General features: G+C 48.3%; 5 protein-coding genes across 5 annotated transcripts; 1 reads left to right on the top strand and 4 right to left on the bottom strand.

Moving 5' to 3' along the window:
- Positions 1-184: 184 nt before the first annotated feature.
- On the bottom strand, positions 185-1789 carry FSST1_001714 (C2H2-type zinc finger protein; the record flags this gene model as incomplete). Its single annotated transcript, XM_083227632.1, has 3 exons — positions 185-694; positions 746-973; positions 1022-1789. 3 exons carry the CDS (start codon positions 1787-1789, stop codon positions 185-187), a joined length of 1506 nt encoding a protein of 501 aa, XP_083091896.1.
- A 16122-nt stretch (positions 1790-17911) lies between these two features.
- On the bottom strand, positions 17912-18893 carry FSST1_001713 (mitochondrial carrier domain-containing protein; the record flags this gene model as incomplete). The annotated part of the gene is made up of 2 exons (XM_083227631.1): positions 17912-18711; positions 18770-18893. 2 exons carry the CDS (start codon positions 18891-18893, stop codon positions 17912-17914), a joined length of 924 nt encoding a protein of 307 aa, XP_083091895.1.
- Positions 18894-19420: 527 nt separating this feature from the next.
- On the bottom strand, positions 19421-19818 carry FSST1_001712 (TOM7 family-domain-containing protein; the record flags this gene model as incomplete). Its single annotated transcript, XM_083223844.1, has 5 exons — positions 19421-19442; positions 19502-19538; positions 19602-19630; positions 19683-19729; positions 19792-19818. 5 exons carry the CDS (start codon positions 19816-19818, stop codon positions 19421-19423), a joined length of 162 nt encoding a protein of 53 aa, XP_083091894.1.
- Positions 19819-20284: 466 nt separating this feature from the next.
- On the top strand, positions 20285-21412 carry FSST1_001711 (uncharacterized protein; the record flags this gene model as incomplete). The annotated part of the gene is made up of 2 exons (XM_083227630.1): positions 20285-20304; positions 20362-21412. The coding sequence occupies 2 exons, from the start codon at positions 20285-20287 to the stop codon at positions 21410-21412; spliced, it is 1071 nt and encodes a 356-aa protein (XP_083091893.1).
- A 324-nt stretch (positions 21413-21736) lies between these two features.
- FSST1_001710 (uncharacterized protein) lies at positions 21737-25129 on the bottom strand (the record flags this gene model as incomplete). The annotated part of the gene is made up of 5 exons (XM_083227629.1): positions 21737-22569; positions 22618-22715; positions 22766-23320; positions 23371-23486; positions 23537-25129. 5 exons carry the CDS (start codon positions 25127-25129, stop codon positions 21737-21739), a joined length of 3195 nt encoding a protein of 1064 aa, XP_083091892.1.
- Positions 25130-25892: the final 763 nt, after the last annotated feature.

The raw sequence follows: 25892 nt of genomic DNA, 5'->3' as shown, positions 1-25892 counted from the left end.
ATGACCAAATATTTTCGACTCCCCAGAAAAAGACACGCCGTTTATATGTTTTGGCTTTTGGTAATAATTGCACTGTTTAGCCTCCCGTATCGTACTGTTCAAATGATTTTCGTGTAACAAAATGCGTAACGCTGTCGATTCGTGCCTAGTTGGTATAGTGACGATGTTCCATAGTGAACAGTCCTCAGTACATACGCTCGTTGTAGTTCATCTCGCGCACATGGCTAGTCTCGTACATCATACCGGTGTTGTGAGGTGGCTGGATGTGCTGATGTCCTCCTTGCATGTCGTACACTTCATAGCCATTCGTGTGAGATTCACGAGGTATGTGGTTGATGGCATTGTGCTGGACGCGGCTCATGCTGTAGGCTGCAAGGCTGCCTGAGACAGGGAGGCCATGCGACTGGTGAGGGGAAGGTGTTTGGTGACTTGAGGCGATTTGAGGAAGAGGGTATTGAGGGACGCTTGTAATTGGGTTTACAACAGGCGAGTGAGAGAGCTTAGGCTTGCGCTCAGCAACCGTGCGGGCCTTTCCTCGGCCTTTGATACCCTTGTTGCTGTTCTTGTAGTGTGTAGCGAAGTATTCAAACAGCTCGCGGTCGACTTCAGGCACTTCTTCGCCTGAGTTGAGGATCTGGGCGAATCTCACGGTGAGGTTCTTGAGTGTCTTCTTGTGGAAGTTGTTCTGATGAGTCTGGAGCGTGGTTAGTTACAAACTTGGCTTGGTACAATAGTTGATGCTCACCTTCATGTTACCGAGCTGAGAGAATGTCTTTTTGCAGGCATCTAGGACGCAGACGTAAGGCTTCAATCCTTGGTGAGTCTGCAAGTGGGCACGAAGGTTTCCTCGTTGAGCAAACTGGCGATCACACTTGTCACAAGAGAACGGGCGTTCGCCGGTGTGGCGACGTCGATGAGTCTTGAGGTTACCCAATTGCGAAAAGGTGAGTTCGCAGCCTTTGAAGTCACAGGACTTTTTATGTTAGTGTAGTTCGTTTGTTGGAGCCAGGCTCGAACTTACATATGGCTTCTCACCACTGTGTGTTCTGCGGTGGATGTCGAGATGAGTCTTCTGGGTGAAGCTCTTCTGGCAGTTAGGGCCGTTGCAATGATATCGCTTCCTTTGCGTCTTGTTGTCCATAGGAGTAGGAGTTCCATGGCTTTCCAGGCTTGCATCGGAAACAGGAGACATTCCAGGAGTGAGTGGCTGGTGTCCAGCGTCAGGTTGCATCTCTGCCTTGCGCTGAATAGCCTTCATCAACTCATCCACCTCAGTCTCGAAGTTGATTTGGTCGCCACCATTCAGGGTTCTGTTTGAGATGATAGTCTTGGAAGCGAGTGTTGGGTTGGTGCCGGTAGAACGGGCTGTAGAGGCCTGTGAATCGCTTCGTGCAGGGGAGGGTGCTTGCTCGACGTATGTGTATCTTGGGTCCCGAATGTATGAAGAGATTCGGCCGTGATCGTTCTCATGTCCGAAAGGACGGTCATTGTATTCCACTTTGAAGGGCGAAGAGTGACGAGGAGGTGTTGGTGGGCCTTGATAAGCCGAAAACTGGTAAGGGTTGGGGACCTGGTAGTGAGGCGCCGGTATGCTGTTCACTTGGCCAGAGCTGTAGGAGCCCTGAACCATATAAGGTGACATGACAGGTCGTTGAATGGAAGAAGTCGTGTTGGTTCGAGAGTCGAATGGAAGCATGGATGGTGATTCCATCATGTTATAGTCTCCAGGGAGTTGTTGAGACCAGCGTCCCCAGTTAGGGACGCCTGATGTTTGAGTTGTAAGGGCCATTCTGCCGATTCAGGTCAGTCTCACTCTCAGAGTAAGACTGGCAGTTTTTTTTGTTGGGTTTGTCCCGGAGGAAAGTCGCAAAGACTTGGTGATGTTAGAGAGAAACAAGTCGTTGATCAAGGATCAGAACAATATGTCCAAGTGCAATAACAGAAAGGTCAAGTTGAACTCGAGTAGAGAGACAAGATGTGTATGTGTATAGAAGTGAGAATGATTGTAATAGAATAGTTGTTGGAAGTTGAGAGTGTAAGTTGCTTGTGAGACAGAGTTGACTGAATGGTTGAAATCATGGAGGAGAGGTCCAACTACATATATTCCTTTGCTTGAGTAGATAAGTTGATGTGCGACAAGGGTCAAATTCTCTTGTAGCCAATCGTGCGGTAATGCTCAGAGATCCTCTGCAAGGCGGGTCTACATACTCTGGTACCTCTCAGACTAGGCCCTGGAACTGTAACAGAATGTTAAACCAGGTCTCGTCATAATACTGGCCTGGGTAGTATGTAGACTGAGATCCAATGCCTTCCCCACTGGCGGGCACTAGGCATGGACCCGGACGAGGGGTGGTCTTAGAGGTAGATCTAGTCAGGACGCAAAGAGACCAGGGTCGAGATGGAATTTCTGGGTCATAGAGATGATGATCAAAGAGGGGAGGGGGGTGAGGGATGTCACATACATAGAAGGACAAAGGTTGTCCCCTGTCTAGCTTTAGCTTCTCTGCCCGGACTGGACCGCGAGAAGTTGTCTCTTTCTTTTTCTTTTTCTTTTTCTTTCGGATACTGATGAGCCTGGCGACTTGATAACCAAAGTTGAGACATTGTAGCGAGAATCAGCAAGGGGAAATCTAAAGTGGAAGCCCAATCGAGAAATAGCTGAATTGATGTCTCTCTTCCCTCAATGCTTGATCGATTCCACTTAATGACACTGATCTGGGCGGTCGTTAGGTTTATAGAAGCGATGACATAGTGCAGCCCGCATTCTGGACTCCCGGTCGTTGAGCTTGAGACGCGGTTTTATGAGCTCCTTGCTCGTGTATTATCATAGTCAAAGTAACTTATAGCTTGGAGATCAATACATGTTTCTAGATCTCTTTTTGGGATTGAAGATATGAAGTTGAAGTTAGAGATGTGGGTGTGGCATTGGGACACGGGATCGCGACAAGGGTATGAGGACGCTAAAAACGACGCCGCTGCTGGGGAGAGCTTGGGACATGAGCAGGGGTGGGGTGCACAAGGTGTGTGCTCAGGAACAGCCATGAGTGAAAACCCTCCCAGGGCCATCCCTGAACCCAGACCCTAATCTCGAATTTTTCATCCTCTTCTTCAAGGCCTCACCATGTCCGGACCACGCCGGTTGGGCTTGAGCTTCAGGGCAGGGCAGTGCCCAGCTGCTGGCGTTGAGAAGCGTTGGTAGTGAACACTCTGGGTCAAGAAGCTGTTCTTGCTCGTACTGTCGAGAGTTGTAGACTGGAGTTACAAGATGTATTTGTGCTTGTTTTGGTAATGCTATTATTGTGGTTGTTACTGACCCGGCCTTGACGGCACACCACAATGGTTATTAGCAGCGACTGGTCGCTGATCAGAGAGCTCCTCTATCGCGAGTTGAGATAGGATCCGCCTCACGACTCCGTGATATGAACATACCGTTCAGGTGCACAACATCGCGGCAGGTTCCGCTATCGAGAGGGTCTGCTATTTTGGCGTGAGTGCCTAAAACTCCTTTCAATGGGTGTTGAGCGGCAAATTGTGGTTTTGTTCGGGACCGTTTTCCATCTCTCAGCTGCTGTACTCTCTATAGGGCAGCCAAGTTGGGCGTGGAAGTATGCCTTGCGGAGTTGTTCCGGTCAAGGAGAAGGGCACGTCTCGCTGCGGCTGAACTCTGGCGAAAGTAAAACCTGGGATCCCTTGCGTATGTTTTGTGTGTACATGTGTATACGCCGCGTGGTCGCCTCTCTGTTTGTATAAGTGTGGATCATCGTGGAGTTGACTTCACTTTTGGTCATGATGCGTTGTGTACCATGCTTTGAGAGCCTAATAAAAGTTGAAGTGGCGGCTTGAGGTGCTTCGTCTTTGAGATACCTGGCACGTCGTGGCGCTGCGCCAGTTGGCGTCAGATGGTTCCTGCAAACGTAACGGTCAAACGTCAAGAGCAAGCGTTCCATGGCTCCACAATACTATCTTGGGCACATCAACGGCTGAGGGCTGAAGGCTAATAGGCAGTTAACAGGCGTTACAAAACGACTGAACCGAGAAAAACGACCATAGGCAGTTCCTCAATCATGGTTCTCAGGGACCAAAATGATATTTTACCTGCTCAATCCTACCTTCCTATTCTCTAAAAATATATTTTTGGCACACTTGCCTTACCCTAAGGCATGGTCATCGATCGCTACTTCCTTGGAGGTTATGTCTGTCGTTGCACCTGCCTTATAAATGTCAAGCGGAAATGTGATTGGTTCTTATGTATCCCCACTTCCGCATTGTTCTTTCTATCCAACCAGATGATACGTAGCGAATCGAACAGAGTCTCTACCTAGGTAGGGCAGCTAAAAACATTCCAAACCCAATACAATTCGCTATGATATATTCATGTATAGAAAGAGCTCTTCAGTGACTGCATCAACAGCATCGTTGCATCTGGCGAATATCCCAGACCCTATGATCGGCTAGTTTGTGTTTAATCATACTGATTAAGCAGCTTTACACAAGGAATTCAACATCTAAACTAATCAACCTTCAGGAACCGCCTGACTCAATCCAAAACAGGTTGTGCGAATGCTTCCTTCAGCTTGACCAGGATCCAGATATGTCAAGTCTGCCTGTACCTACATAGTACTCCTCTTGGCTTTAGACGTGACAGACAGCTTACCCGCAGCTGAGAGGCACACAACTAAATGCCATTATTATTATTATTTTATTATTATTTTATTATTATTTTATTATTATTTTATTATTATTTTATTATTATTTTATTATTATTTTATTATTATTATTATTTTATTATTATTTTATTATTATTATTATTTTATTATTATTTTATTATTATTATTATTTTATTAATATTAAATTTTTTTTACGATTGCGCTCAATGCCCACGAGCCGGGATCATGCATCATTTCGCTGCTCAATCATATCTTTGAGCGCTAACTTGTATACGGTCCAATTGAGGGAGCACGTCAACATGCAAACGATTCTACCCACTGGTTCTTCGTCTAGTATGTAGTATGTGACTTGCAGGGCTTACTACTGAGAACGAGGATAACCCAAGACGCAACGATTACCGACACATCTTGCCAGGGAGCAAATAATGAGGCGAATACAGAGTATGGTTCAAGAACAAACGTCTGCAGCATGACGAAGCCAAGTACAAAACTTCAGAAGTTAGTTCCACTCGCAAGCGCAGTGCATTCATTATTGGCGTATCTACACCAAGCCTGTCCTTCCAGACCAACGGCGTCAATAGGGCAATGGAGGAGGACACATCCTGAGTCCCCATTCCAGTTATGGACTGACATCTGCCCCCGATAATTACCAGAAAATCACGGAGACAAAAACTTGTCGTATCCATAGACAAGCTGCGAAATGCCTATGGTTTCGTAATACCGTCCCCTAACGGAACGGTGTTGTTTTCTCGGCTGATGGCGAGTGAGAAAACAAGGCCTGTTATTTAGACGCCCACAACTATTATTAGGGTGTGTAGAAGACGCCTATTTTGAGATAAAGCCACCCTCTACACAATTAACACAGATGAGGAAAAATGATGCATCACCTCGCGCGCACTTCCCAATGGACCATATACGCTCCTAGATCTCGCTGCATCAAAACCTCGATTTTGTTGTCGCTGGAGGTCTTTAAATCGCACAAGCAGCAATCCAAAGGGGAAACAAGAGAACATGGTTGATCCATTCTCTGACTGCCCAACATGAGCGCTTGAGTGTTAGTGTGCTGCGCTTAATGAGGCAATGGCACCTCAGACTTCTCACGGGGGTTATTACGTTTGCCATGCCTCACAGCGAGAAGACTACATAGATACGGAGTACGTCCGGCAAAACGCCAGCTACCTGTTTGTTCCAAGTTTAATAAACCTCCAAGCTTTCATCTGTCATGAATGGTGGGGTCAAAGCACCAGGTCATCTGATGTGATTCCTCAGTGGCCTTGCAGCCTTGGTAACCCGATCTGAGATACGACTTTTGAGATGAGGAATCGAAAGGATCACATTGTCGATCTGCACTAGAATACTACCTGTGCAGTTGGCACATGCTGGCCTTGCTCGTGCACGTTGATTTCATATGCTGAGCGACGAAAGGCGGTACATAAGAGTGGCTAGCAATACAACCAGAACTCTGTGGACGCTTCAGGCTATCGGAGAAAATATAATGAGAATCATCTTCACCTTTCCCATATCTATCTGGGGCAGCTTGAGAGGGCAGCCCGCAAAACCTGCCAGGGTTTAAGCAAGGATGTTTTACGAGAGAAGTCAGAAACGGTAGCGACATAGTTAGCGGGGTCACAAGGCCAAGGTGCTAAATTAGGCGCCTCTCAACCTTTAACTGCCGCGGGTCGAGACGACTAGCTAATGCAGAAGACTTGGTACCGTTATCCAGTCTTTGAATCGCAACTTGAGACGAGGCCGTCCGTTGGCAGCTTCTCGAAGCCATGTCCCTGCAGTTTCGACTGCACCAACATGAGAAATTACCAGTCAAGATTTTCTCAGTTGTCGTGTACCAACAATAATCATGTACATCCCCTGAAGTAAAAAGAATGGTCTGTCGTAGCCAATTGATCCTCTCTTTGCAGGAAGGGAGTTGATTGATACAGATGAAGGCCACGGTTCTCTACCACTACTGGAGTCGACCGATTTGATAGGTGGAAGGCTGGCGGCATTAAATACCGAGTCTCTTGTTTATGTCAAACACTGCTCATGCGCATCGTCGAAGCGCAGAACATACATAGCCCGAGAGGCTGAAAGGCTGAAAGGCTGAGGCAAGATGTAGGAGGCCAGGCGAGTGCCAGACAGGGTATTTCCTTTACCAGGGTCTCTATGGATTCAGATACGTGTATGTACTGGTAGTTCTAAGGACGATGAGGCTGGCAATGGCTATGGATGACGGATGGCGGGGCCGTTTTGCACCATCAAGCCCGGCCGGCAGACTCGTAAACATTTGTTTCTTTGACTTTACAGCGGCCGCCTTATACCCGTTACATCGCACGGCGAGATCGATCAATCATTCACTGGTCGCGCACCGCTTTTTCTCAAGGCGATGGACCTTGTATCTATCAACAGTAACAAGAGTTCAGAAGCATGCTCTAGGTACGCTGGTTGTTGCATATCAAAGGATCCAAAACGGATCGAGTTTAGCAAAGCCGTGCAGAGCGCCTTGTTTCAACTGCATATATCAGCAACTGCCTATAACTTACCGGCTGGGAGAGGATCAAAATATCCACACCGAGAGCAGTTGGGTATTACTCGTTTTGAGCAGGACGTTGAAGATGAGTGCAGTATTATCTGCACCTGTAATTCTCGAACAACTAGGCATGGTGGATGGGGTCAGCGGATATGGCCGTGACCGAATAGGGTGATGAGGGTCAAAGGATCATTCAGCCCTGACAATCCAGGACTGACCAAGAGAAAACTCGGTCTCGTCGAAAAGGAAGGAAGATTGGATCATGGTCACTTCTCAACGGCTCTCATGCGCATCAAAGTCTCCAATCACAATTGTGCAGTCATCCAATGAAAGACTAAGTACGATGTTGTTCAAGTTATGATGGTGGTTCCTGGCGGACGAAGCCCCACGAAGGACCCTTGTTGCCAAGACTCATAGACACCCACACCAGCTGAGATGCACGAAACTGGACAGGGTGTAACAAATGTCTTTACAGTACCCTACCAGACTGTCGGCAACTCTGCAGGCGATTATTGTAGCCCAAGTCCACTGTTCTCCCAGCGATCGATTTTGGAGTTAGTCTCATGCATGCACAATTTATAGTATGTATGCACAGCACAATACAAAACGCCATCAGTTATCAGTTTTAGCGGTTCCCTCATTCCTATTCTTACAGGTCGTTTCATCTCTGGTTTTCCTTTTCCTTTGCTTTCTTTTTCTTCGCCGACACCGCGGTCGCTCTCTACAGTTTGTGCCTCCTTGTGAGGCCGATGCCAATGGGAACACAAGCGACCCAGCCTCGATGCTAGGTTAGAGCCTGGAACTGCTGCTGTGCTTTCTTCATATGCTTTATGCAGGGACGCGGTACATGTATGGGAAGAGGGAACAAGTGAAAGCGCCTGTTCTCTGGCCTCGCTTCACGTTGAACAAGATCTACTCATTACCAGTACTGTACCTGGTGACAAAAAGAATCCATGTGACTCATGTATAATATCGTACTGTATACTTGAGAATTCGGAATCGGACCAGTCGAAACAACTTTCCGAGCCAACACAAACTCAAGGTGCATTGATCAAGATGCTGTACCGTTTCTTTTTCGTTCCTTTTCCCTTCTCTCATCGTCTTTTCTACAGCACACGCAGTGTCAAGATCGGGTTGTCTCACATGCCATGCTTTTGTCACTCGCCCACCTGGTTGGGGTTATGCAATCCTCAAACGCCAAAGATGTTTGCTTTGGAGCAAACGCTGAAGAACCAACCTGCATGTGCTCCGTGCCCTCATCCCGGCAAGGGCCGGTCTGCTTTAATGAGCATGATTTTACTATACGGATACATGAGAAAGGGATTAATTTTACAGTCGTGGAGTAGCTGGGTCAAGCTGATGATGCTGGTGTTTAGGGGGAAAACAAGATGAATCAATGTTTTCGGGCTGTGGACTGGTCATCCTCCGATTGTTCGGCAGTGGAGGCCCGGAGAGATCGGAGAAGGGCCGTTCACTCACCATTGATTGGTGCACCAACGAGGACGGCTGCTCCCGAAATGTTAGATTCAGCCCTCCGAGTCTCAGTCACTGACTGGACTGTTCATAGCACGGGCGGGACTTTATACTCCTGGTGCGCTGTGCACAGCGGTTATCTTGATCAAGTTTGAGACATTCAACTGTTATCTCGTCTATGCAAACGAGCAAGGAGTTTTAGCTATTCACAGCGTTGATTTTAGCTCAATATTTTGTGCTCGGGCTTGAGCCTTGACAGCGGGATGGGAGGTGTTGGTGTTAGTTGACAACCACTAATAACCTTGATGCTGTAGGTACCTCATCTACGTCTACGGGAGGCGTAGGATTTGTCTGGCTTATGGTGAGATGAAAGTCAGTGCCACCATCAGGTCAGTGTTCCCCCACCACAGCGTCGGGTCCAACTAACAGGGGGGCCCTGTTACACGACGCCCATCCTTGATCATCTTTGTGCCTGTCCTGAATTGCTTGAAATGGGAAAGATAACTTTAGGTAGAAATTGTAGCCAAAGTGGAAGCGGGGAGACACGGCGGATCATGTCCATCCATGGAGACGGCAACAGATTCAGGGACTCTGACTCAGCATAAATCCTCCTCATGGGGCACTCTAGACAGACTATCAATTAGGGCACCTGCTAATGCTGCAGAGTTTGTCAGTGATCCTGGGTGTTGCAGTTGTTAGTTTGGCACACCAACTTCAACACGTTTTTATCAACTTTTACTTGGTGGTCTAAAGCGTGTTTGTTAGGTCTCTTTGCTTGCTTGAGAACCGTTGATGGGATACACAACAGCACGACCCATAGTCCTTCATTATCTCACCTCAAGCGCACTATTTCATATTCTACCAAGCCAGCATGTCGCTGAGCTGCTGTTGGTTGATTACTATGCAACAAAGACCAACGTAACAGCAACAGCCTGTCTCCGCTAAGCCCAGTCCCCGAGCTGCTGGATTCTTCCGATATGTCATTTTTTCTTGCGAATCTGAGATCCTTGGTCGGTATTCCAAAATAGGTACTGCGCGAGATGCAACTCTGGGACAATTGGTTGGGCAAGCGAGGAAGTGGATTCCCTTCAAGGGGGTGTGGCTGTTATCACAAGGGCGGCCAAGCTTCCAAGGTTGCAGTCGTACCTTGCAGAACAGGATGTATAGTCTTCAGCAGGCAAAATGAGAAAGGAATGTAACAGAAATCTGACGCTGAGGCCCCCCCACTTGACATTGGTCGTCAGTGTAGGGTAACAATGATGCGGTCACGATAAAAGCAAGGGAGTTTTACCAGCATCACTAAGTACGAAATCTGGTAGATACCTACTGTAAGGGATAACTATGGCCATGCTGGCATACATGTCTCAGACCAAGAGATCCGGTTCGAGTGCCGCTTGGCCCGACGGCTGGTAGTGTTGATTAGGCGAGAGTATATTTTAATACTGGTAATCAAAACAATGGGCAAGTGGCAGATGACGAACCTCAACTGGTCCTCGTCCTTGTCAGGATACAGCAGGGTAAAGCAAGACTCATAGAAATCGCCAGCTGTGGCTGTTGGCTGTTCGCTGCCCCAGTTGATAAATCACATTTTCTTCAAACACAACCGACCAGTCCGTCCATCTCATTTTACTATCCTCTCCCCTCCTCTCCTTGCGGACAGATAATAACCCTTCATTCGTATCCGCAGCTGCATGTATGTATTTTCAATAAGTGTTCTCAGCTCTCACCGCAACGGCATTTCCATTCATGGCCCACTGTATTGGACCATATGTAACATTGAACCTCGAAATGAGCCAGGGTGATAATCTCAGGCGAGGCAGACGTCAGGCCAGGTTGTATTGACCTCCAAGATCGACAGTTAGCCTCTGCATGACGAGAGACGCGTTGTAACCCTGATTCCAAGAAGAGCGTCAGCTTGCGAGCTGGAACTGCGCATTGCAACGTTGACAACAATAAACATAGATATTGGGTGGATCCTCTTTTTTATTTATTTTTCCCCTTCCTTTCACTCTTTTCTTTTGGTAGATCTATGTTTCGCGCCTCCGGGTCAAGCCCACCCATGCCTCAGTTTGATCGTCCTATCAATCTGTCTAGTACTGTAAACTCGCAAGCATTGCCAACTGGGATACCCATGGTCGGGGAAACCGAACCGATGAGATCTATCTTAGGGGCTGACCCTTTACTTTTTATTACTAATTTAGACATCAACAAAGTTCGAATCTGGTCATGGCTATCCCCTTGGCCTTGACCGGAGGCCTTGATCAGAAGAAACGAGCGGCTAAATCTGGGGCTTCGCCGTCATTGTATCACTACTTGCGTGCTATTTCAACTTTGCTTTTTTCCTTCATGGTTTTGTATCAAAGTTGAAACAATCTGTAGAACGGAAATAGGAAGAACCACAGAATTCGTGTATTATACCAGATATGGAGGCTCGAATTACGGCCTCTCCGTTTATACTGGATAACCGATCGAACGCTGTACCTGGCGGTCAATAATATGTATGGCACGCATCCACCGATTTACAGCCGAACGTAGCAGGATCTGTACCTGAACGGCGCAGCATGAGGGATGAATGAGTCGCGGCTGTGGCACGCGCTGGTGCACGGTTATACTCCCCACCGAACTGTATCCGTATGCCTCGTCATGTCATATACAGTAACTTAGTAGAAGCGATGCATGTCATGTCGTGTCATACAGCAAGGTCATGGCTTCGACTTTCTGTAACAATAGGACAAGAACCCCATATCGAGGGATTGCACTGGGATTGGACAGGCCAAGACTTGGTACCGCACAGTCTGTTCCAGAGACATGGGCGCTATACGCACATAGATACTATGTGAGAGATCTTCGGACTTATAACGTCATTCTCGTCTAGCTACCCTCTCTACAAGGACATGTGCTGTATTTGTCTCCTTGATAGTATGTGTTTGCCCCGCCTATGTGTCCATCAGCACATAGATAGCTTCAGTTTTCGAACTCTAACGTACGGCACAGCAAGACCACAACCCATTGATTGGACCATAACTGCCGTCACAACTACACCTATTCAGCGGATCTTGACCCGCGGAAGTGGTTCAGTGAACTGGAACGGACTTGTTGTCTCAGGAGGTAGCCATTCCTAACGAATCGCATCACGATCTGATACTTGGTTTTTCTCTAATCTATGACCTGCATAAACCTGGAGAGATGACTGTTGAATGCCGTATCGAATCGGGGGATCGAATCTTGTTACAGATTCGAGACATCGTACCATCATTCATCGATGGAAGGAATGAACTAAGAAAAGGGAAAAGGAAAAAAGAAAAAAGAAAAAAGGCAATTAAGAAGCCATGCGGCAGATGCGTGGTTTCCAGCTGGATGGATTACGCCAGTCTGAGCGCGCAATACTAAGGTCAACTAGCATGGAAGTCAACTTTGGGCGTGAAATCCAGATACCTACCTACCTAGGTATGGAAGCTAGGGAACTTATCCCTAGCAATGCCCTTAACTCACCCGGCCCGGGACGGAGCTAGTGTTTCCTTTTTATTGTCTTCCCAATTGGGCGAAATTTCGACACACGGACACTGATTGACAACATGGGCTTAATACGAACGAGAGCCTGAAAACGTAGGGTTCCCCTGATAAGGCTGTAACCGCTAAAGCCGTGGACCTGACTCCAGTGAGCACGGGCTGCAAATACCTACCTCTAGGTAGGTACCTACAGTGCAGTGCCTGCCTGAGCCTCAGCACTGAGCACTGCGCCACTAGAGTTCATCTCATCCCATCCCGTCTGATCCAACATTAGAATGGTGCACGGCGCACAAGGCAGGAGGAGCAGGAGCAGTGGCCTCTGAACACGGAAGGCAAGAAATAGCCCGTAGAAGGTCAGTGCTGGCTGTAGTGTAGGTAGCTGCCGTAAAACAGTTTACCCGCTGCCACTCCCGCCACGTTGGGTTGTCTGGCGTCCGAACTGTCGGGGCAGGAGCAAGATCTGATCGCCCGCCCAGCGGCCACCATCTTGGTACCAAGTTAAAATCTCAACAGGTACTGCTTACTTTTCTGTACAACGCCACACAAGATACTGCACTTCGTAAACATGGTGACACACGATATCTGATGGATAATATCGGCCGAACTAATGTTACATCTACATGTGCATTATCTCTCATCTCTTCATCTCATCAGGTGGACATCAAGACCCTGTGTAAGCGAGGAACGTAGCAGAGAGGGCGCGCCATGTTATGTAGGTGAAAGATGATATATCTGATTTCGCCCTGACTGACCGACGCCGCGCCGCATTCTAAAGGGCGAAAGTGAAAGGACAATAACGACTCCATCGAGATAGACAAATGCCTCGCGATACCTACCCAGCGAGCTGAGAGAATGTCGTGAACGACCCCGGTAACGCGCCGCCCCGCAGCCTCAGTCTCAACTGAACTACAACTCAACTCCCATACTTGGAGACCAGGGGAAACCATCCATTCCAGGATCGATGCCATGGATCTTTGCTGAACCCCGTCACTTTTGCTGCAAGATCTCGTCTCTTCCCCTGCTCAAACAACCTCGAGCCAAGCTACCAAGCAAGAAAGGCAAGTCAGTATGCCCCCGCACCGGATGCCATCGACGATCCCGGATTTCTACCCACCAAAAGTCGCAAGCAATACCTAAACGGCAATACAAAAGAATGACAAGTCAACAAAGTCCAGATACAGCCACTGTAATCGAATCGTCAAGACCACTGGAAGAAGAAGAAAACTATTAATCAGAAACTACATGTGGTGGTGGTGAGGTGCAGATACTACACGTGCGCATTAAGCAAGCAATCTCAATCTATCGACCAAACAATCGATCAAACCAACAGTAATCAACCTCAGACATGTCTTCATATTGACGCACGGCATTGTCCGTCAAACAAACAACAAGCCCTAACCTTGCACTTCACCTACACCACCATACAAACGAGAGGTTCATCAGTCGAGTTACAACTTAAGCAATTAATACCCTAGTCCTGGTTACGGAGTCTCTAGAAAGAAGCGAAGGGCCAATGACGATGGGTAATAACTTGTTGTCTCTTTTCTCGCCAACTCCCCATTATGTTAGAACATATCGGGCTCCAACCTGGGACCCATCCAATACAGCCAGACCCCTCTTACTTCGCAACTAATCCCGCCGCTAGATTACCCTACGCCGACGACGCTGCTAAAGTCTATCACATATCATTTTTCGATGTGAATCACGATATTTCCTTTAGAAGGGAGCGCCTCTGCGAGTCTGTCCAGACAAATTTCCATGTCAGGGACCCCAAGAAACCGACGCCACATGTGAGTAAATTCGAAGGAATCTAGGATGCAACTTATGAGATCGTGGCTTCTGCGCCTCTATCCTGCGCAGTTGGTCATCTCTCGATCCTGGCGTCACTTCCAGCCCGTCGGTATCGACCGGGACCAATTGTTTAAGACAATCGCAAAGTGGTTTTCCAGCCTCACTTTGCATGAAAAATGTCATGATCTTCAGCAAGGCGAACGTTTCAAAAGGCAAGGCAATGAGGCAAAAAGAAAAAAGAAACAGCAGCCTCACCTAACTGTGGCGATGTTGCCTTGTGGTCCAGTGGCCGGTAGCAATTCCATGGGGAACGAATGGCGCTCAGAAACGGCATTGCGCAACTTCGAGTCTGTGCAATCACTATGCGCATATTGTCTTGTTTTCCAAGGACTGATCTCCTTCAATTTCCCGGGTCTTCAACTATCCGAACGAACTAAAGCGACAAGTTGCCGTTAGCTAACGTTCCAAAGTATTCTACGATGAATGACTGGTGTCGCCATTTTGTGATATGCGACGAGAGAGGATTCGATGAGAAACTGAGTCGTATTTTGCGTAGAGGTCCCGAAAGGGAGTGCCCGAAATTCCTCGGTGCCCTCCATCACAGGTCCGATAGAGTATGAGTACCCTGCTTGATCGACTCTTGTTTCGGAGACAACTTCAAATCTGCATCAAAGTTATGCAAGATGGGAGGCTTGGTGGTATCGGTTTTGATGCGGCTATAATTGCGCGACGCAAGGGACACTTCGCTATCGGGGCCTGGATTGGCCATGTGCAGTGTGTATAGCCTGTACTGAAACAACAAACAAACGGACGAGAAGCTCCCATACAGGATTCCAAGTCGTCTGTCTTTTGAGGTTAATTGCATATGCAAGATATTCCCTCATGGTCACCATCTGGATGACCAAGTTGACTCGTCTCTTGTCTCCTGTCCCGAGACTGTGGTGTCTGAGATTCGTGGCTGAACACCAAGGACAAAATAGGGATGTCATCTCTTCTAGCGTGACGTCTCGCGAGTAAACAAGTTCAGCTGAGGTAATTAATATGCAAGATTCGATCTTGGAGGCTCTGGTTGGAGCTTGTGGGAGACGTCGTGCGGAGCCGACCAGGGTAAACAAAGGTGTCGAGGTGACATCGCGCATACTTTGAAAAGGATACTCCCCACGAAACTCGGGTCCCAGCCTCTAACTTTTGAGGTCATCCGCACCCTGTTTTCTGTAACTTCCAAGGTGGATGACCTTCGCAACCTTCACCAGCAATAATACTCAACATGCCCATGTCTTTATCGCATCATTCCAAGGAGCGATCTCCGTGTACCCTGGTCATGGTCCCTCTGTCTCGTTAGATCAGAGATCCTGTTGAGGGTAAAAATGACAAGGTGTTCATCGTCGATGTCTATAAACACTATTTGATATTGTTCTCACAAAGGCGGTGGTGAGAAAGTATACACTAATTCCCTGCTTCGAAGCATGCAAATAAATAATTAAGATCTCTGTGCTCCTTGGAATCTCGGACAGACCGGGAGATAACAGGGGACAAGAGCAAGCGTTCTGTCATCCCAAGTATTCGGGATCCGGGAGGTGGACAAGCGATCAACCGAGGGGCCTGTCTCCCAGCACTTCGGCTCGTCCCGTAAAATTCGCAAGTTTCGCCGTATATGGAAACGGGATCCCTTCCTATTCAGGTCTCCAAATCCGACGACAGTAGTATCATGGGATTTGACAGATATTCTTGGGTACGGGGTATCATCTGTATGCGACTCCATCCTCCAACTCTCCTGTCGTCGGATATGAGGCGATACGACGCCATTCTGAAAATCCCACCATTCGCCCTCGCATGGAGTGTCTCGATAATGCTAAAGTTCCTATCGAATTCTCTACCTGTCACAATTGACAATGCTATCACGAGACAGTAAGGACTACAACCCGCCTGATATACCTGTTGAGGCAACAATCGCGAATATTCCAGGTATCTTGTGGACCTCTCTTAGCGACCATGGCAACATTTTCTAATACTACTATAGTACTCGCAAGTCAATACTCACAATGTCTAGGCTGGTGAGTCTATACTACGCGATGCTACTGTGCCCTGCCTCAACGTCGCAGTAAAGCAACACGTGCATGCTTCTCACATATCGAACCCGAATGCTTTAGCTTGGCCAGCACTGGTATGGGTACAACAAACCAAATATGAGATGTGTCGTTCGCATGAGAACCGCAAGAAAGTTCTTGCTGCATGGATTTAGACCTTGATGAGCACTAAGCTTCTTCAACCACTTGGCCCTCGTTAGTTGCGAGAGATGTCTGATCAAGAAGTCATGATCGATTCATTATCTCTCATGTGATTGTATTGGGCAGAGAACGAGGATCCACACAGTTATCCGATCTAGACGGGAGCGAAGCAGGCTGTCATTTCCGTGTCATCAGTATGTGAGTGATGAGTCGTGATGCTTGTCGGTCTGGGCATCGATGCATCGCCTGATCGTAAATCTATTCCTTTGGTGGTTGATGGACGAGGCGTATTGCTTCCTTCTATCTTTGGACCGATTCCGCCGCTTTGATCGAGCCCTGGTTCGACGAGGATAGTTCACGTCCGCTTTTGTCCGTGAAGAGTTTTCACATGGACGAAAAAGGAACCCTGAATATCAACAGGCCCCCTTTTGGTTGAACCATCGGTGTCAATCTTGTGTAGTCAGCCGTCAGACCGATTTTGAGGTAGTTGAGAGTGGTTGCGGAGAAGTTCGGGAACACCCACGCAACTTGTGGTGTGACTCTGACTGGCCATCGGGAATTGAGGACTCGAGTCGCTTTAGGCGAGTTCTTTCAATTTAATCTAGGTACGAGTTCAGGGACCGGAAGTTCAAGTGGTTTAATCTATGAGAGCTCTCGGCGTTTCCGGTCTGAGGATTTGATTTGGGTGTGCTTGTGGTGATGTTGGATATCAAGGTAATACAGGGTAACCTGAGTTCGAAGGATATGAACCCATCATGCCGCTTATGTATCACTCAGCAAGTGACGTGGTCACTGTTGAATTCAAAATGGAATTGAAAGCTCATAGTTACATATGCTTAGATCATTTAAAGGTGTGGTTTGTCTCGTTGCTATCGGTTTTGGTCACGTTGATGGTTATTGGTGCAGTCATTTCTGTCACTCGTAAATACCTACAATGAAGGACAAAGGAGATTGTCTCTGATGGTCCAAATTTATCGTCTATTAAATGGTACAACGTCTATACCATGCTTTTCGCGATTGGCAAACAGAGGCTCGTGGGGTGTTTCACGGCATCACGACCAAGAAGAAACACACAAGCAAATGTCCAGGCTGATGGTGCTGGCAATCAATCCAGCCAGCCATTAGAATGACTATGCCAGAATCACTGACATCAAACTGTATATAACTGGAAAGCATCAGCCACCGGAGAGTGCTCCTACTCCACCCATAGCAACAAGAGACCTATATCATAGAACGGCTATAAAAAACTTGCTTCCACAGCAACGAGACACCTCATCGAGAAGAACGACGAGAGAATACTATAGCCATGTGTATCGACGAATGCATAAAGTACGACTGCACAAAGTGCCAGCGCCGTATCCGGGCCACTGAGCAGAAGCTCTTGTGTCTAGAAGCGGACGCAGGCACTTGCACGACGACGATTGACTTTATCACCCACTATCTTCCGGCCAGTCAATGCGAGACTTGCGAAGAGAAGAGGAAAGAGGAGGAAGCCAAGGCTAGGAAGCGGAAGAGGAGTGAAGGCAGCGCAAATAAGGTCTGAGAAGAAGTCCCGGAGTTGATGGTAGTGTAGATCATTGACGCCATTATGTGATATGAATAAACGAATTATGACTTGCGGAAAAGGCTACGAGCCTCCCTTTAACGAATGATGCCCATGTCTACTTTTTTTCAACCGTGGCAATCCAAATGCCAACGCCAGTCTATGCTTGTATTGCTCAAACCCAGTAAGGAATATAATACTTGACGTTCTCGTACACCAAGAAGGTCACCCACGTCGCAGGCATGACTCTCACCACACCTGGCACTAACCCACGATAGAACCCTCGAAGCCCGTCCTCTGTCCATATTCTAATCACAGCGCCTCTGATACCTCGCCCGAACCGCTTGTCGGCCTCATAGTTCTGTAGTCTGCTTCTCAGAACCTGATAGGGATAAGTGACAGCACCAGCAACAAACTTGGCCAAACTCGACAGCCCAATAGTCGCTTCTGTTGTCATATGATCTCTCTTGAGGCCGTACTTTTCGCGGCGGCGGGTGTGGTACAATCGTTTCATGGGATCATACACAGCGAACTGCACAGCGCCATGAGACACGCCCACCAAAGAGATTCCCAAGCCGCGATAAAAGCCCCGGATGCCTTCGGTTTGAAGAATAGAGCGAGCACCAGCGAGCATGGAAGGATAAGCACCTTGAGAACCGCGATCAGAAGATACCATGCGGACTTTAAGAACCCAGATAGGATTGGTCAGCGTCGTCGTCGAAGCGCCTGCCAGAGCGCTCGCGACGAAGTAGTCACCCGGTGTTGGGCGTCCATCCGGTCGGCTTTGCCAAGTAGCGATGGAGTTTTCAAAGCGTGACTTAAAAAAGAAGAAAGAAGCCCAACTAGAGGCGTTTCCAACAAGGTTTGGCGTTAGACCGCGGTAGAGAGAGGCGATCGGATGAGGTGTAGATGTCAGTGCGCGGAGGATAGATACCGTCGTTGGACGGACCGCACCAGGAGCTGTGCTGCGATAGACTATGCTTGTGTCAGATATCGTGGTTACCGAATAAGAGGGGGTCAGTTAGAGTATTACTCTGCATTCGAGTCTTGACTACATCAAGAGGATGCACCGTCAAAGTTGAGACAGTTCCAGCACTGAGACCAGCGATAGACTCAATGGTCGCGGGCGAGAGTCCCGCATTGTTAAAGTCGGGCATATAGGAAAATTGATCGTGTTATCCCGAAATATCGCCTGTCACATTTTATAAATATGTAGTGAAGTTGTTTGAAGTTGGGCTTGTTGTTGATAGATATTTCAGCGGAGCTCAAAATGGGCAACTTAGTTAGTACTTAGTTCAACCGAGGGTTCGACGTCACCAGCGCAACTATAGAGGTCTTTTGCCGCATGAAACCGACAGCACTTGATAGATTTCACGATTGCAAAAAATACAGAGACAGAGTTTGGTTCACGAGTTTTTAATTATGAGTGGATTTCCCTTTTTTCTGGGCTTTCCTAGTCCTTGATCCTAGTGTTGCAAGATGGATGATACACGGCGATATTTCATACCCTTCACTTCGTACAGAACCACCCCTCCCATCTTCCTAACATTTTCCCAGCTTGTCGTCACTAACGCCATGGATGCTGCTGGTGGTCGTTCCTTTCCCTCTGCGTCGTAAAGCATCTTTTTACAAGATATCGTACACTGTTCCGTTGATTTCGTCTCATTATAAAATTGCTCTTCGCTTAAGAGAGGGGAGAGAGAAGGCTAGACAAATCGTGTTAGCGTTACCGCGATACATATAGTTGGTAAAGCTCGAGACATACCGGATGACGGAAGGTCGGGGCTCGCTGCGAGTGTAGCCTGGAAGAGATGGTCAGTATTGGTTTCGCGATTGCAGATCGTCCTTATTCGAGGTATTCGTACCGAGGTAGAGGATCAGAGGAAGGTAGCCACTGCAATAATTGTTAGTCAGTGTCTTGTAATAAGATACAGGCATCAACATACTAGTGAATGGCGACGCGGGAAACGTCAATGAGCTTGGCAATGCGCTCCTATAATTTCAGTTAGAGAAGCTGTACCAAGAAATCAATGGCAATGTCAAGCTATAGCGCACCTTGGACTCCTCAGAAAGGGCAAACATCTTGAATTAGGTCAAGTTTTGTAATTAAAAGTAACTCGAAAAAGAAGTACACAACGACACGACGTAGCTCGACCGAGGTATTTCGAAGCTCAAGGCTGATGATCTATTGAGCGCAAGGCGAGACAAGGCAGACTAAAGCAACGTTGACGTCTGTCCAAAAAAATCGGAATAAGGTACCGGGGCCTGGAAATTCCACCTCCGAATCACGGACGAGGTGGAAGAACCTCGGTCGACGCCACAATTTCTCTTTTACTGATCTACATATAAATGTGGCGCATGTGACAAGGCGTTGCGTTGCGTCTTTCTATCCAACCTCAGCCAAAATTTCCAGAAGCTCCATACAAAGGTGATAACAAGCTTTATCTCTTCACCACAACCTGAATTTTCCGGTCAATTTGTCATTTCCTCGTCAATCTACACACTATAAGATATTCAAGGGACATTAGTCTCTTCACAATTCGTCATCATGGCGCAAAATAGACACTGGTAAAGCTCTCCTCGCAACGCAACGCGACCAGCAAAAGCCAAGCTAATACGCCGCAGGGAACAAGACAAGGAGGCAACCGTCTACATAGGAAACATCGACGAGCGCGCGACATCAGCCATGGTATACGAGATTATGCTTCAGATGGGCCCCATCCACAACATCCACATGCCTCGCGACCGCGTTACGCAGACACACCAGGGCTTCGGCTTCGTCGAGTTCCGCACGCCCACCGACGCCGAGTACGCGGCCAACGTCATGAACGGCATAAAACTGTACGGAAAATCACTGCGCGTTAACAAAGCTAGCGCAGACAAACAGCGAGCCGCCGAAGTTGGTGCTGAGCTGTTCGTCGGAAACCTCGATTCCATGGTCGACGAGAAGATCCTCTATGATACGTTCAGTCGCTTTGGTCCACTGCTCAGTCTGCCAAAGGTCGCGAGGGAGGAGTCTGGAGCGAGCAAGGGCTTTGGTTTTGTCAGCTTTGCCGACTTTGAGAGCAGTGATGCTGCCATTGATACGCTACACGGCCAGTATATTCTGAGTAAAGAGGTCTCAGTCCAGTATGCTTTCAAGAAGGATGGAAAGGGAGAGAGACACGGTGACCAAGCTGAGCGAGCACTCGCTGCTGAAGCCAAGAAGCGCAATATCGTCCCTGAGGCGCAGCCTGTTCCTCAGGCATTCCTTCAGCCACCACCTGCTGCCGCTGCGCCTCCAGCTGGTTTCGATCCCTCAGCCATGGGAAGAATGCCCGTTGGTGCACCTCCCCAGGCCGCACCTGGTGGTTTCGCACCTCCTGGACGGGGTCCTTCGCCATACAATGCTGGTGTTCCACCGCCTGGAATGCCTCCCCGTGGTGCCGTCCCTCTACCCCCAGCACCATCTGGTCTACCCGCGCGACCGCCGCAATCACAGGCCGGATACACCAACCCGGCCGATTTCCACCCAGGCAGCTTCCGACCACCATCAGGATCTCCTGCGCAAGGTTACCCGGTTGCTCCTCCGCCAGGTTTCCCTGCGCCTCCTCAAGCTCCAGGTGCTCCCGGAGCCCCTCCACCTGGCTTCATGCCTCCTCCGGGCTTCCAACCACCTCCTGGATTCCGTCGGTGATCGCCATCTTCACCAACATCACAACTTGTTATTTATGCAAAATATTTCTGCCAGTAAGCTCGAGACTCGATAGAGTCCAAGATATGAATTGACGCCGTTATTACGGCTAAAAAGACGACCTTGGTCGTGTATCTAATTACCTCTACCCCTTCCATCAAGATGAGACCACAAATATGTATGGTCAGGTATCGTACAGGCCTCCACAAACCCCTTCGAATATGGTATACAAAACATGAAAATAATTCCTTTTTTAAAATGCGGGCAAACTCCTTGCCTCGAACGCCGGATTTGCAAACTCTACTCCCACGCCGCTTTCTTCTTCTTTCAGGGTGCCGGGAATGCCTCCTGCGCTTCCCTTGTGGCTTTCGCCAATTCATATGCTGCTTGCTGGTGATGGCCTTGTACTTCGTACGATTGAGCCAGCATGCCGTCTGCGACACTCTGCCACAGAACGTTCCCACTGCGTTGTGCCTGCTTTGCTGCTGCCATGGCGGATTTAAGTGCTTGCTCGCCGATAACGTTCTCAAACAGTCGACTGCGCATGATAGCGAGCGTGACGGCGGCCCCCAAAACATTGTTAGTGGATTTGGATCCGGCCATGGCAGCCTGAATATGCTGTTTCTGGTGGTTGAGCTGTTGGGGAGGCTCCGTGACGACAGCGGCCATGACATTGTGCCAAGCTGTCCGCAAATCGATGTTGTGATGGTTGGCGCACAGCGGGTGCAGCCGATCTATCAAATCGAGTGTTTCCGCGTCGTTTCTCTCTGAATGATGCTGCATAATCCAAAGTCTGTTGAGACCAGCTAGCATAGCCAATTCGCGATGCGCAGCTTTAACGCCAGTTCCACGCTGGTCGAGGTCGAACTGGGGTCTTTGGAAAAGCTCCATAGCCGACCGGAAGTCTCCTATAGCCTGCTGATAGACACCGGATAGATAGAGAGCGAGTAATCGCAAAATACCCTGTGTAGATGGCGTTAAAAGACTCTCAAGTTTCTGCATAGATTGTTTCACCGATTCCCATTGACAGTGACTGGCTGCGTAAAGACCGAGAAGAGCGGTAAGATAGCACTGAGCCTCTAATCGCCATTCGCGTTGAGAGATGGCGTCCTGTAGTGAGGTTGATGGTCCGTATGGGATTCCAGCAGTTGTGTTATCCCCTAAATAATGTCAGTAGGTTGTATCAGTAAAGATGAGATGCCACATACAAGTATCGAGAACTCTGACACCTTCTTGCCAGAATTCCGCTGTCCGACGACCATGCGCACTTGACTTGTGCATGTTTACCAAGCCCGTAAAAGTGAAGCTATCGCTCAGTCAGTTGATATAATGCAATGGCGGCAAGTGTCAACTTACATGAGCGAGGTTAATTCCATCTTAGTCATGAACGACATAACCAAATAGTTCACTGGCGCATCCCCTCCGCTTCGAATAATACCGGCTGTGTCGCTGCTAATTGTATGTCCTGTAGAAGGTTGCTTCTTGACGGGGATCAGGAAATCGGACTTGACAGTGTGCCAATCCTCACACCCGTCCATGCGGTCTTGCAACATCTTGAGTTTTTGCAACGTCAACTCCAGGCTAGAATGATTGATACTCGAAACCAGGTCCAGAAGTAGAGTAAGTACATCAAGCTGCATTATATGAACTGATTCATCGAACTGGAATTTGGCCACCTGCGCAATGCAAGCCTGAACCTTTTCGAGGTTGCCATCTTTGGAAGCCTTCAGGAGAGTGAGGCCTTCGAGAATGGAGGCAAACACGCTCACCGCGTTGTCACCGCGGTTACTTGCAGTGACTTGGACGGAGCGAATGTTCTCAAGAGCACTGGCATCAGCCGTCCGGCCAAGCTCCATATAGAAGTTGGCCTTTAGTAGCCTGAACGCATATACCCAATCAGGATGCTTATAGCTATAGATATGTTTAGTGACTGCACGACTTTAGATGAGTAATAGACTTACGTTTCACAGTCAGCAATCTGTCTATCAGCTGCATTTAAAGCGGCTTTATGGTTCCGCTGGAACAAGAGCTTCAACCTGATATAGTGCATGCAGTATTTGAGGTCGTCCAAACCATTCTAAATCAGTTAGTCGTGCCACATGAAAAAGTTGACCTGTGCTCGCTTACTTTTTCGCAAAGTGAAATGCCTTTCGTAATGGCAGTCTCAGCTTCCATGGAATTTTCTGTCTCTTCTAGTAGAATAGTAGCATATCTTAAGCGCATCTTGGCTTCTTGACGGGGAGACAGCCGGCTACTTTGCAGACACGCCTCTAAGCATGCTAGGCCTGTCGAGATCAATTTTTGATACTCGTCTATGCGTGTAGTGTTCATGGACATGGCGACATCGTGGACAGAACTACGAGCTTTATCGAAGCACTCTTCCGCTACAGCGACCATGACATGCACGGTGTCTACAGGCCGAGCTTTAGGGGTAGTAGCCGGTGACTTCTTGGTGATACTCGGAGAGCGAGCGCTAATCGCAGGAGAGTTGGCGACAGAAGAAAGCGGACTCGGCTTTATCCGGGGAGTTGTCATTTGTGGTTGCACTTGCGCTGACTGTTGCTGTTGTGGGTACTGTTGAGGTGTAGATTGCCGTCGTGGTTGTGGTTGAGGCTGTGGTGGCGGGTGAGGTTGAGCCTGGGGGCTGCTCAGCATGATATCGGATGGGTTGATAGTGTTGGCGTCATTCTGGGAAGGCCAGTTCCTGGCCTGTTCAGGCTGCGAAGGAGGAGAAACAGTGCTTTGTTTCTGCCCCATGGTAACTGGAGGAAGTGAGGGTAGTTTCTGGATGTCCTGCAAGTTCACAAAATGCATCTGCTCCGGCTCAGCTTGAATAGGCTCATATTGCGCCGGCTCGGTATTAGTTTCAGCTTTGATCTCAGCAACGAATTCTTCGATCGGCTTCTGCGCAGTTTGCTGAACTGTTTGTTGTGGCTGTTGATGAAAGTCTTGGCGGGGCCGTTGATTATGTTGCGTTTCTCGTAGCACCTGTGGCGGAGCTGGCGAGGGGATTTGTTTTTGAACGGGCTGGGGTGAAGGTTGGAGGACTGTCGTTTGTGGCTGCTGTTGGGCCTGAGGGTGTTGTTGGTATTGTTGCTGTGGCGGATGCTGTGAATACTGCGGGTGCTGAATTTGCTGCTGTGCTTGCGCCTGGGTCTGCGGAAGCCTATACCCTTGGTTCTGAGCTATGGACGGTGTTCTTTGCTGTGGTGAAGGCATATGTTGGCTAGGACGTCTTTGTTGGGCCTGCTGCTGCGGTGACGCGACGTGCCGTTGATACATCTGTTGCTGCTGGTGGTGGTGCTGTTGCTGCTGTTGCTGCTGGAGCTGCTGTTGATACATAATATTCTGTCCGCCCGGTGACTGTTGATGTTGCCATACATTCGATGGGGGAACGTATTGCGCTGCAGCTTGCTGCAGCTGATGATTCCCATATGCTTGCCCCGTTGCATCATATCCCTGGTAAGCCGTCTGCATGCCCCCATACTGCGCCATCTGTTGCTGCTGAAGGTACGCTTGCTGCTGCTGCTGTCCTTGTTGCTGAGACATTGAGTAGTATTGTTGTTGTTGTTGTTGCTGCTGCTGCTGCTGTTGAGGGCTCGTAAATTGTTGATAGCCGTTTGGCAAATATGACGAAGGCGGATTCATCCCGGGTACTGGCACTGGCTGCTGGGAGCCCTGCTGGCCCTGCCCCTGGCCATGAAAAGGCCTGTAACTCATGGTCGCTTGGTCCCTTCAGTTATGTTTGACCTATCGGTTCGACCTCAAAATTCGAGTTGTTTTGTCGTCACTCGGCGCAACAAACGCGATTGCGCTTCATGGTCTGCTTTGTTCGGTCGTTGAGTCACCCATTCACGATGGCTCGTGTCGCGTCGTCCGGGCAGCAGAGTCTTTAAAGTTCAAGTACCAAAAATTGTCTCGGCGTCGGTCGTCTTATCGTCAATACTTGTGTTAGCAACTTTGTCAATTGTGTAGGGTCTAGTCTAAATCGTGAAAGGATGAGAAACACGGTGCGACAGGATCCTAATCATCGTGTCGCAGAGCAACGTGATTGGATGATTTCGGACTAGTAATTGCGGAACTGCCACTAATAAGACCAACAATCAACCAACACAATGAAACTCGTGAAAGTCTAAATAAACTAAATTTAATTGATCCAACTCTACTTCACAATAATGCATAAATATTTAAAAGGTGGTGGGTGAATTATAAAGTAAATTTGTTTGTCCATCATTCGCTATCGTCATTGCTCATGACATGGATATTATTATCTTACACTTTCTGATAAGTTCTGGACCATGTCTTTGTTGTCGTACTTTTCAACCCAATATAACAGATCAATCCCACCAAGTCAAAAGAAATCCAAGCCCAACGCTCGCTCATCTCTATAGTACCTGCTAAGTGGCAGGGCATGCAAGATCGTCCTTGGGTATTAGAAGGAAAAAACAAAACAAGATATGCATGCAAACTCCAACGACGTCTG

The sequence above is a fragment of the Fusarium sambucinum genome, chromosome IV (genome assembly GCF_050947815.1).
Source record: "Fusarium sambucinum isolate potato_lamoka chromosome IV, whole genome shotgun sequence".
NCBI classification, from domain to species: domain Eukaryota; kingdom Fungi; phylum Ascomycota; class Sordariomycetes; order Hypocreales; family Nectriaceae; genus Fusarium; species Fusarium sambucinum.
This window is presented reverse-complemented; position numbering and strand designations above follow the sequence as displayed.